General features: G+C 42.3%; 1 protein-coding gene across 1 annotated transcript in view; it reads left to right on the top strand.

Annotated features, from left to right (window-relative positions):
* rab3gap1 (RAB3 GTPase activating protein subunit 1) overlaps positions 1–2,619 on the top strand; it is a 47,875-nt gene extending 45,256 nt beyond the window's left edge. The window contains exon 24 of the mRNA XM_021597349.2: positions 1,183–2,619. Within this exon, the coding sequence (XP_021453024.1) occupies positions 1,183–1,428 (246 nt within the window). The 3' untranslated portion in view covers positions 1,429–2,619. The remainder of the gene's footprint in view (positions 1–1,182) is intronic.
* Positions 2,620–12,910: the final 10,291 nt, after the last annotated feature.

Raw genomic sequence — 12,910 nt, 5'->3', positions numbered from 1 at the left:
CTACACCCACAATAAACATCTACTAAATATGTGGATGCGACCAATAAGATTTGATTATGAATGGTCCACCACCCAAAGGACATCCAGCCAATTTGACACAACTGGGGGAAGCGTTGCCGTCAACAAGGGCCAGCATCCCTTTGGAACGCCTTCACCACCTTGTAGAGTCCATGCCCCGATGAATTCACGCTGTTCTGAGGGCAAAATGGGGTGCAACTCAATATTAGGAATTTGTTCCTTTTAAGTTTTGTACACTCAGTGTATACATTACAGTAGGTTAGCGGTATCCTGCTGTTTAGTATGTACACTCAGGAGTGGTAGGTTGCTCTTTTCTGTCTGGTTAGTTATATACTAGTTTTAGCCTGCTAGTTTACTATGTAAGTATTGGAGGTTGCTGTGGTGTGTTTGATCCCTTTTGGCTTTAGATCTTAGCGTCACGTAGCTTTCTTGTGTTGCCATCCCTCTAGGGCTATGCTGTGCCCCACTGAAAACAAATGCATACATTGATCTGGAAGCACACACCGAATCGCTCCAATCCATTAAATGTGTTCTCCTTTCCTCGCCTTAGACAATAGTTTGGGAGATGTGGGAAGGCATTTGTTAATTTGTAATCAGCTTTCTAATTTATGTAATTTGTTCCTGCTCAGTAAAAATAGATTGTGTTAACATGCTGCTGTCGTTTCCCAGTCCAGACGCTTTCACTTGCGCCAGGTCTGATCACTGTCGAGGTTGTTTCATTCCCCCAACAACTTAGAATGAGTTGTATGTATGTTTTTCTCAGTCTCGCGTGTCACACTCTGTTATACTCACATTGTAAAAGTGTAGTATGTGTTAAGGTTCTGCTTAGACTGCCTAAAAATATATTGTGTTCTAGTTTCCACATTTTATTGGTCTTTTATAGAAAGTCTACTGTGTGTTGGGCCCTGCATTCTCCATTTTGTGCCGGCCTGAATGTTAGCCACTCAATTATGTGCCAACCTAAATTTTAGCCACTTTGGTTGCGTTTAGACAGGCAGCCTAATTCTGGTCTTTTTTCCACTAATTGGTCTTTTGACCAATCCCATCAGATCATTTTCCAAGCTGATCGGATTGGTCAAAATACCAATTAGTGTTATTAGAATTGAGCTGTCTGTTTAAACACAGCTGTTGACTCCTCCCATCTGTCTGCCTCTCCCCACACAGGCTGCCCTTTTGGCTCCATTGGATGAAGACACAGGACGTGGGGGTGGAGCTGATGACAAAAAGCCAATGGGTGGTGCCAGTGTGCCAGACTTCCCTCCCCCTGCAGGGCGTGAGATCCTGCTGCGTACGTGTGTCCCGCGGCCCGCGCCCTACTCCAAGGCTCTCCCCCAGCGTCTCTTCTGTGTCCTGATGAGAGAAGACTTCAGGCTGGCTGGGGCCTTCTCATCCGACACCTCCTTCTTCTGAGAGAGGGAGAGTGAGAGCGAGAGAGAAGGAAATGGAGAGCAAGAGAGGGGCTAGTCTGGAAGATGAACCAGGGAGTGTTGGTAGGAGGGCATTTGGGATCTCTGGTCAGTGACTCAATCAAGGCTGTATGCATCTCATCATGAGTGGAGTTATGGGCGAGTCTATGGTTTGTTCCAAAGCCACATGACGGAAAGCTCCACCCATCTCGGGGCTGGCACCATCTTAAGTGTCTCGTGGGAGGATCGGAGAAACAGAACGGTGGGCTGGCAGGCAGCGCTTTCTTATGAAATCATCGCACTGTGCAACGACTCATATCAGACTGTTCGTTGGTTCCCGGAGGGCTACTATTTAGACTATTCAGTTATTTGGGGTTTAAATGCAAAATAGACTGAATTCAATTGGGAACTGAGCTTACTATGACTGTTTTAGTCAAATAAATCTCATGCTTTTTTTGTTGCGTAGCTCTGACAAAAAATAACCTAGGGAAAAATAAAAGTACCCTTGTGTGAAAATAATTTGTTTTTGGGGGGGGGAAATAAGAATATTCCCCTTGACCTATCTCCCTGAGTGGTAATATATTAGGACGCTAAATACCATATCATGTATTTTTCCCTGCCACTTGATTGTGATCGTTTGTGGCTCTCCAGTTGCCCAATCAGTCATTGGTTGAAGACCATCATCTCTTAGACGCTCACAATGCTCTATCTGTTCTGTAGCCCCAGACACTCTCACGCTGCCCATCGCGCTCGTACTGTATGCAGTAATTAGTTACCACTTAAAGCATTTCTCACTATAATAATGCTTATTGATATACATGCAATCACTGTAGGTTTTCCCTAGTCACCTAAATGTATTGAATCCTAGTTGAAAGTGCAATTACATATTCTATATTGTAAAGACGTAGCCTTACATATAGCAGCGGAAAGAAAGGTGTCCTAGTTAATGTCGTTAGTGCTGTTTCTATGAAGAAGGATGTTAAGTGCTGTTAATTGTTAAGTTGCTGAGTAATTTTACTTAAGTCAATGCAGACAACTTTTCTACTTTGTCAGTAATTGACTGAGGGGATGGATTCAAACTGTGGAGCTAGCCAAAGTCTGTACATGTCAAGTGAGTCTTGGTTGTAAATGTCTCCTAGTTTAGTCCTGTTACATTGGTAAAAAAAAAAATAAACATTTTAATTCAACACTAAAATGTATAATATTGGTATTTGTTGTTGGTATAACTATTTAACATTTTGTGCACTTATTTTCTTAATTGCGATTAATCATAGTGTCTGAAAGCGTTCAAAATACACTGAAAACATCTCATCCATAATCTACTGTATCCAGCTAAAAACAACAATGCAATGTCAAAACAGGTTGACATTGAGGTAAAAGAAATGTTACTTTGGGCAAAATCAAGGCGTCAATATTCTTGTAATGCTTTTTGTATCAATCTTAAAGGGTAGGTTGCATAAACGTAACATACTGTATGGGTTTGCATTAGTGTACACAACAAAAGTCCCAATGCAAAGTTACACATCACTTTTTATCACATAAAACCGATCAGCAATCCGAATGTCATGTCAGATAATGTTTTTCCGGGTTGTGGTGTAATATGGAGGACCCGGCAAGCCAGCCTATTCCCTATAATGTAAACTCCAACAGAGTTGCTAACTAAGCTGAATAAGTCAGCCAGTTGCTATCAACACCTACATTAAAGTAAACCAACGTTTTGGAAATACATAACGCCATCTAACCAGTTATGAAAGAATGTTAGATATATGCAGTTATCTTAGCCAGCCAGCTAATGTTCGCTTTTAAGCCAACTTACTATTAGCCTAGCCAACCACCAAGGTTATGGTCGGCAAGCTAGAGCCCCAACTACTGGAGACCAGCTAGAACACAACTAACACAACTAAAACATAACCACAAATAAAAGCAAAGGGCAAGCAGAGACTTACAGATTGATGACCGGGGCCCATCCGATGGTAGAGTGCAGGCCAATCCTTTTAAAAAGAGTACAAGCTGAGAGCTACCAAAGTGAGGGGAGGCGGGCGCTTCACCAGACTGAGGAAGAGTCAGGGAAATCCAATGGCTATATAGCAAGAAAAAGCCGAAATAGATAGATTCCAGATGTCAGTCAGCTAGGTGGAAGGTGGAAAAAGTTAGAAAAGTCCCGTAGCCAATTTCACAGCGAACATGAAAAAAGTTGACAAAACAAAAAGCAAAACAGACGAGGTACTACACAATTAGAGCAGGCAGGTAGGATTTTCTCTTTCATTTTGAGCTCACGACAAGAAGGCACCAGAACCTGCCATGCTAACGGGTTCCAATTAGTTAACACAGCTACAAAGTCTGTGAAGAGCTTGAGCTAGCTACAGAGCTAGCATACAAACTTGGTAGCACAGAGTAGATCCTCCATATGACGTTGAGAAATAGCGCATTGTGGGTAGTTTAGAAGATATCTGAATAAGTTAATAAATATGTAATAACCCAAAACATAACTGTTTACTTTGAAGTAGCCAGATCGTGACTACAATAAAGTCTTTGACCACACTGTGTTGTTACATTGGTGAGTAAATACTCATATTTCCTACCCTTCAAATTACAGCTAAATATGTGCAAATTCAGAATTTGCAATTAATCACAGCAAATCTTTTGGCAGTTCTAGTTCCCTTTCAGTCAGTACTCTCAGTACAACACATCACTATGGGAAGCTGAACTGAAGAACTTAGAATCTTCATCTCGAGCGGAGCAGAACCGAACGATTCATGCTACCATCTTAAAGGTCCCAAAAAGTCCCATGTAAAATCGGCTTTTGAGTGACTAAAATATCGCAATAATATTTTTTTGTGGGATAGAAATGCAAAAAATATCTAACTACTAGAAGTTTGAAAAGACAGGCTGAATTGGTGGGGAGCTTATATTCATAAAACACCTATTTCTAGAAACGTGGATGCAGTGTTGTAGCAAATTTGGTGATAAACAAAGCAACTCAAACAACATTGAAATTGCAGGTATGATGTACTTTTTCTGTTTACGTCTCCCGTTTGGCATGTCGCTTGTGATGCAATTCACAGCAGCACATGACAACTGCATCAGAGTATTGAATGAACCACCCCCCTTTTGTTCCTTGCTTGTTGAAGATCTAGCTAGCCAGTAACTAGCTAACACCTAGACACAGATGAAAGGGGAGACATATATCTATCTTTGACATAGAATTATTATTATTATTTTACCCTGCTGGTCATCTATGAACATTTGAACATCTTGGCCATGTTCTCTTATAATCTCTACCCGGCGCAGCCAGAAGAGGCCTGGTTCCTCTCCAGGTTTCTTCCTAGGTTCTGACCTTTCTAGGGAGTTTTTCCTAGCCACCGTGCTTCTACACCTGCATTGCTTGCTGTTTGGGGTTTTAGGCGTGGTTTCTGTACAGTACTTTGTGACATCAGCTGATGTAAGAAGGGCTTTATAAATACATTTGATTGGTCATAACCTGTCATATGGTCATAAGACTGTCATGACCCATATATTTACACCTGTTGTGACATACAGTTGAAGTCAGAAGTTTCCATACACTTAGGTTGGAGTCATTAAAACTTGTTTTTCAACCACTCCACAAATTTCTTGTTAACAAACTATAGTTTTGGCAAGTCTGTTAGGACATCTACTTTGTGCATGACACAAGTAATTTTTCCAACATTTACAGACATAATATTTCAGTTATAATTCACATTACATTGACTGTGCCTCTAAACAGCTTGGAAAATTCCAGAAAATGTAAAGGCTTTAAAAGTTTTTGATAGGGTAATTGACTTAATTTGAGTGAATTGGAAGTGTACCTTTGGATGTATTTCAAGGCCTACCTTCAAACTCAGTGCCTCTTGGCTTGACATCAAAAGAAATTAGCCAAGACCACAGAAAAATTTGTAGACCATCTTGATTTCATCAGACCAGAGAATCTTGTTTCTCATGGTCTGAGAGTCCTTTAGGTGCCTTTTGGCAAACTCCAAGCGGGCTGTCAAGTGCCTTTTACTGAGGAGGGGCTTCCTTCTGGCCACTCTACCATAAATGCCTGATTGGTGGAGTGCTGCAGAGATGGTTGTCCTTCTGGAAGGTTCTCCCATCTCCACAGAGGAATCTGGAGCTCTGTAAGGGTGACCATCGGTTCTTGGTCACCTCCCTGACCCAGATTGCTAAGTTTGGCTGGGTAGCCAGCTCTAGAAGGAGTCTTGGTGGTTCCAAACTTCTTCCGTTTAAGAATGATGGAGGCCACTGTATTCTTGGGGACCTTCAATGCTACAGACCTTTTTTCGTACCCTTCCCCAGATCTGTGCCTCGGCACAATCCTAATTCCTTCGACCTCATTGCTTGTTTTTTTTTCTCTGATATGCACTGTCAACTGTGGGACCTTATATAGACAGGCATGTGCAACAGATGGACTCCAATCAAGTTGTAGAAACATCTCAAGGATGATCAATGGAAACATGATCCACCTGAGCTCAATTTTGAGTCTAATAGCAAAGGGGGTGACCAGTGAAATATACATGCTGGAGTGTGTGCTACGGGTGGGTGCTGCTATGGTGACCAGTGAGCTGAGATAAGGCGGGGCTTTACCAAGCAAAGACTTAGATGACCTGGAGCCAGTGGTGACGAGTATGAAGCGAGAGACAGCCAACGAGAGCATACAGGTCGCAGTGGTTGGTAGTATATGGGGACAAAACAGATGGCACTGTGATAGACTACATCCAATTTGCAGTGTTGGAGGATATTTTGTAAATGGCATCGCCAAAGTCAAGGATCAGTAGGATAGTCTGTTTTACGAGGGTATGTTTGGCAGCATGAGTGAAGGATGCTTTGTTTCCGAATAGGAAGCCGATTCTAGATTTCATTTTTGATTGGAGATGCTTAATATGCGTCTGGAAGGAGAGTTTACAGTCTAACCAGACACCTAGGTATTTGTAGTTGTCCACATACAGTTGAAGTCGGAAGTTTACATACACTTAGGTTGTAGTCATTAAAACTCATTTTTCAACCACTCCACACATTTCTTGTTAACGAACTATAGTTTTGGCAAGTTGGTTAGGAGATCGACATTGTGCATGACACAAGTAATTATTCCAGCAATTGTTTACAGACAGATTATTTCACTTAATTCACTGTATCACAATTCCAGTGGGTCAGAAGTTTACATACACTAAGTTGACTGTGCCTTTAAACACCTTTGAAACTTCCAGAAAAATTATGTAATGGCTTTAGAAGCTTCTGATAGGCTAATTGACATAATTTGAGTCAATTGGAGGTGTATCTGGGGATGTATTTCAAGGCCTACCTTCAAACTCCGTGCCTCTTTGCTTGACATCATGGGAAAATCAAAATAAATCAGCCAACAAAAATTGTAGACCTCCACAAGTCTGGTTCATCATTGGGAGCAATTTCCAAATGCCTGAAGGTACCACGTTCATCTGTACAAACAATAGTACGCAAGTATAAACACCATGGGACCACACAGCCGTCATACCGCTCTGGAAGGAGACACGTTCTGTCTCCTAGAGATGAACGTACTTTGGTACGAAAAGTACAAATCAATCCCAGATGAACAGCAAAGGACCTTGTGACGAAGGTGGTGGCTGGAGGAAACAGGCACAAAAATATCTATATCCACAGTAAAACGAGTCCTATATCGACATAACCTGAAAGGCCACTCGGCAAGAAAGAAGCCACTGCTCCAAAACCGCCATAAAAAAGCCAGACTACGGTTTGCAACTGCACATGGGGACAAAGATCGTACTTTTTGGAGAAATGTCCTTTGGTCTGATGAAACAAAAATAGAACTGTTTGGTCATAATGACCATCATTATGTTTGGAGAATAAAGGGGGAGACTTGCAAGCCGAAGAACAATATCCCAACCGTGTAGCACAGGGGTGGCAGCATCATGTTGTGGGGGTGCTTTACTGTAGGCGGGACTGGTGCACCTCACAAAATAGATGGCATCATGAGGGAGGAAAATTGTGGATATATTGAAGCAACATCTCAAGACATCCGTCAGGAAGTTAAAGCTTGGTCGCAAATGGGTCTTCCAAATGGACAATGACCCCAAGCATACTTCCAATGTTGTGGCAAAATGGCTTAAGGACAACAAAGTCAAGGTTTGGAGTGGCCATCCCAAAGCCCTGACCTCAATCCTATAGAAAATTTGTGGGCAGAACTGAAAAAGCGTGTGCGAACACGGAGGGCTACAAACCTGATTCAGTTACACCATCTCTGTCAGGAGGAATGGGCCAAAATTCACCCAACTTATTGTGGGAAGCTTGTGGAAGGCTTCCCGAAACGTTTGATCCAAGTTGAACAATTTAAAGGCAATGCTACCAAATACTAATTGAGTATAAGTAAACTTCTGACCCACTGGGAATGTGATGAAATAAATCAAGCTGAAATAAACAATTCTCTCGACTATTATTCTGACATTTCACATTCTTAAGATAAAGTGGTGATCCTAACTGACCAAAGACAGGGAATTCTTACTTGGATTAAATGTCAGGAATTGTGAAAAACTGAGTTTAAATGTATTTGGCTAAGGTATGTAAACTTCTGACTTCAACTGTACATTTTGGTGGGGTAAAAAGAAATACATGTGGGATGCATGCCAGGAAAGCCACTACACAACACAACACTAAACAATGCATTAATTGAACTATAACGGTGACAAACAGTGCCCACAAACTGAGGGCCTACATAAGCAGTCCCAACACCTTACCACTGTTACCCCTGGCTATCAGCGGAGCCTTATTTACTGTCTTTAGAAAAACATAGCTGATATGGCTGACCTGCAAATGTGGTTTCTACGGACAATTGAGATGTACAATCTATGGCATAAGTGGACGACAAGCTGATAAGAGGCAATCCGTTATTTCGATTGATATTAATGAGCAAGCTAGGACGGACGTAGTCAAAATAACTATTTGTTCAGCACTTTGGAAATGTACAGCAACAGAATTCAGAACATGGGCCAGTGTTACAGTGTTCTCCCTGTATACCAAGTCTGAACTGTAAGATAAATAAAGGGGGCCTAATAGCAGACAATGAAAGCTCTTAGAATATTTGATGATTATATTTCTCAAAAACAGGTTAAAGGCTACATGTCAGAACAGTAGGCAAAATTAGGAGGTGAAAATAGACAAAATTATTAGGGTGAGGCACATGGGCTACTAACAGCTTACTACACAACATATACTTAGTATTACTTTCTTAGCGACAGTATACATATCTCCTTGGTATATTACATAATTTATTAAGCAGTATACAGTACATTTTCGGACTCACCTTGTTGTGCTGTGCTCACTTGAACAGGAAGGTGGCGCGGCAGCCCTTCGTTGGCAAATTTTGTCATCAAACTTTGTCATCAAAGTGTGGCATTATCTAGATAGATGTATGGTGCGTTCAAGACAACTGGGAACTCAATTAAAAAAAGTTGAATCATGATGACATCAGTGATCTTCAGGTCATAGCTCTAGAAAGAGGTCTGAGTTCTGAATTTACATTTCTGAGTTGGATGAAAGTTCAAAACGTTTTTCCAAAATTTCCAGTTGTCTTGAACTCACTAAAGTCCGATTTTGCTGTTCCAAGTTAAGTTGTTTTGAGCACGGCACAAATCATGCTTCATTTACAGCATGGCCAATGTTGAATGATTATAATTTTAAACTAGGAAAAGAGACCCTTCATCTTAGACTTGGGACTACACAGCCACTCCACTGAAAAGAAGGCTAATGATTGCTTTGCAATGCTTGCAGTTAGCCATACTGACTCCTTCAGAACCACTCATGGTTGAATTTGTGATTTTCTACTTGTTGTGTAATGTTTATATCCAATGGCCGATGAGCACCGATACATTGTATCTAAATTCTCTTCATTATTTTTCTTCATATGACAAGGATTTTAAAGGATTTGCAAGTAGATTGTCGACTTGATTCATGATGATGACTGCTAGCTTGCTAGCTAAGATTTTGAAAGTATGATGTTGACATGATCAGTCCAATCAAGGCTACTGTAGATATAATGTGATTTGATGTCATTTTATCTGTGGCCAATGACCTTGAGCCTACTTGGATGGGAACTTCTAATGTAACTCTATGACAGCACCCAAGGCACTTGAATTTACTAGCTCTACCCTTAGACATGGCGGTGATGTTGAGTCCCCATGAGTAACAGAACACTGAGCCAATCACAGCGCAACGCTCCGTATTTTCTGCTGGCTTGCCCCACCACCACAGAAAGCACTGAGCTAGGCTGAAACACCTGCATATTGGAGCTGCCTTACTCAAGAAAACAAAAAGAGATCATGTTTGTATGCGGCTTTATTAACTCAATGATATATATATATTTATATGTGACACGTATTAATGCCAAAATAACATGCAAAACAGAAATGCTCCCAATAAAAACATGCCAACTGGTCGCCACTGGTCTGAATACTTTCCCAATGCACCGTATTTTACCAAGCTACCAATTACTTCACACTGGAAGAAGTTAAGCTAAAGTTCTCCTTAAGAAAAACATAGCTTTTAACTAGAGCTACTGGAAGCAAAATAGCCCATTACACCAGCCTTCACTTTGGCTCCCCCTCCTATCCATCTAGCTGCTGCCGAACCTGCTGCTGGCAAACGCCCTTCGCTCATCAACCCCGGACTTGTCTCGTCATCATTACACACACCTGGTTCCAATCCCCACTCCATCACTGTATATATACTCCCTCTGTCATTTGTCTTTGTCGGTCATTGTAAATGTTGCTTGTTTTCCGGAATCTTTATTACTTAAGTACTTTATTATTTTCTACTTTGAGTTTCGTCCCGCTTTTATATACACTTCCTCTAGTCCTTTTACAACCCCCTATCCCAGTCCATGCCCTAAACAACCGTCCCCTAGGAACAGGACTGGTGAGCCAGACCACAATTTCCATTTTCCTCAGTTGCTCACAACCACCATTATTAACACATCACTGTCCTCATCTTAGACTCTCCTGCACACCCCATAGTTTTAGGTTTTCTCTGGTTACAGTTCCATAACCCCAGGATATTGTGGACAGAGAGGAGGTTGTTGGGTTGTTCGAAGGAGTGTCAGAGGAAGTGTCTCTCTGTGTCTATCAGTGCCACCGCCTTGGAAAGTCCAGACGAGGCCACCCACGTCCCTATCCCGGAGGAGTACTGGGACCTACAGGTGGCTTTTTCAAAGATTTGTGCCACGTGCCTGCCCATCATCGCCCATGGGACTGCACTATCGACCTACTGCCTGGTTCTACCCTCCCGGGGGGCACATCTACCCTCTCTCGCATGCAGAAACCGAAGTCTACTTCCAGGAGGCGCTTGCCCTTGTCCACCTCTCCGGTCTCCTCCAGCTTCTTTTTCGTAAAGAAAAAGGACAGAGGTCTCCGCCCCTGTATCGATTACCAGACACTGAATAAGGAAACTGTTAAATTCAGTTATCCCCTGCCTCTCATACCCACTGTGATCGAACAGATGCACGGCGCTCCGTACTTTACCAAATAGGATTTACGCAGTACCTACAACCTGGTACGCATCAGAGAGGGGGATGAATGGAAGACCGCCTTCAGCACCAGCACCGGGCACTACAAATACAATGTAATGCCCTACGGCCTGAAAAATGCACCCTCTGTGTTTCAATCCTTCATTAATGAAGTGTTTAGAGACATGTTGGGTCACTGTGTAGTGGTGTACATTGACAACATCTTAGTGTACTCCACTACACGTGAGCAACATGTCTCTCATGGCAGGTCCATTTTGGAGAGGCTGATAGGGCATCACCTGTATGCCAAGGCGGAGAAGTGCCTTTTCTTTCAGCAGGCGGTCTCCTTCCTGGGCTATCGGATATCCACCGCAGGAGTGGAGATGGAAGAGCAGAGGGTCAGTGCAGTACGGTCGTGGCCTGTTCCATCCAACATAAAGGCGGTGCAACGCTTCCTAGGTTTTGCCAACTACTTCAGGCACTTCATTGGGGGGTTCAGCACAGTGGTGGCCCCTCTCACCTCCCTCCTGAAGGGAGGTCCTAGACAGCTGCACTGGACTGAGGAGGCCAACAAATCCTTCCTTTGCACTCAAGGAACGTTTTACGAACGCACCTGTTCTGACCTCTCTCTGCCCTTCATTGTGGATGTTTCAAGTTCTTTGGTGTCCACATCACCAACAATCTATCATGGTCCAAACACACAAGACAGATGTGAAGAGGGCACAACAAAACCTTTCCCCCTCAGGAGACTGAAAAGATTTGGCATGGGTCCCCAGATCCTCAAAAAGTTATACAGCTGCACCATCGAGAGCATCCTGACCGGTTACATCACTGCCTGGTATGGCAACTGCTTGGCATCTGACCGTAAGGCGCTACATAGGGTAGTGCGTACGGCCCAGTACATTTATGGGGCCAAACTTCCTGCAATCCAGGACCTATATAATAGGCGGTATCAGAGAAAAGCCCATAAAATTGTCAGAGATCCAGTCACCCAAGTCATAGACAGTTTTCTCAGCTACCGCATGGCAAGCGGTACCGGAGCGCCAAGTCTTGGACCAAAAGGCTCCTTAACAGCTTCTACCTCCAAGCCATAAGACTGCTGAACAACTAATCAAGTGACCACCGGACTATTACATTGACCCCCCTCCATTTGTTTTGTACACTGCTGCTACTCACTGTTTATTATCTATGCATAGTCACTTCACCCCTACCTACATGTAGAAATTACCTCCAACCTGTACCACCGCACACTGACTCGGTACCGGTACCGCCTGTATATAGCCTCGTTATTGTGTTAATTTTTATTATTTTTTACTTTATTTTCTTAACTCTTCTTGAACTGCACTGTTGGTTAATGAATCTCAAAGAAACCAACTGTATTTATTAAGTAACAATTTTGCCATGCGGTTTCTAAGGACACCAAGTAAATAGCATACTGTATGTAAAAATGTTAGATAGAACATCATTATCACATCAAAGCACTGCTAGTGCCACATTCAGTTTAGTTACTCTAGCCCCTCTGTAATGGCTTCCGTTCTGTCTCTTTAGTATGCCTAATGTCCTTTATCCAGCTAAAGTGTTTCCCTATTAATATGTTATTATTCCAGGCAACATGACTTTCTCTACATTAATGACAGTCCATGCTCTATTTGTAGCTGTTACACTGAAAAAAGTACTTTTACTTTGAAGAAATTCTAGGCTATGAAGAAAAAATATGAAGGATTCTTTCTTGTGGAATTGCGATTCATTGAATAACTTGAATAAGATCAATGTCCTCGCCCCTGCGGAAATTGAATTAACATAATACAAAAATCCCCATAAAAATCTGTTAGTTTAAACTAGAGAAATCTGTTTTTTTCTTTGGATGCATCTCAATTCACTGCATCCACCTATGTCGCACTTCTGCATCTGCGGTGAAAGGTGACAGAGCTAGAGCAGTGTTTGTCAGACCATAAGACATCCCAAAAGTCAGTCTTCTCAC

Source organism: Oncorhynchus mykiss, chromosome 3 (assembly GCF_013265735.2).
Source record: "Oncorhynchus mykiss isolate Arlee chromosome 3, USDA_OmykA_1.1, whole genome shotgun sequence".
In the NCBI taxonomy this organism is placed as follows: domain Eukaryota; kingdom Metazoa; phylum Chordata; class Actinopteri; order Salmoniformes; family Salmonidae; genus Oncorhynchus; species Oncorhynchus mykiss.
The sequence above is the reverse complement of the archived record's forward strand: the minus strand, read 5'-3'. Positions and strand labels throughout refer to the sequence as shown.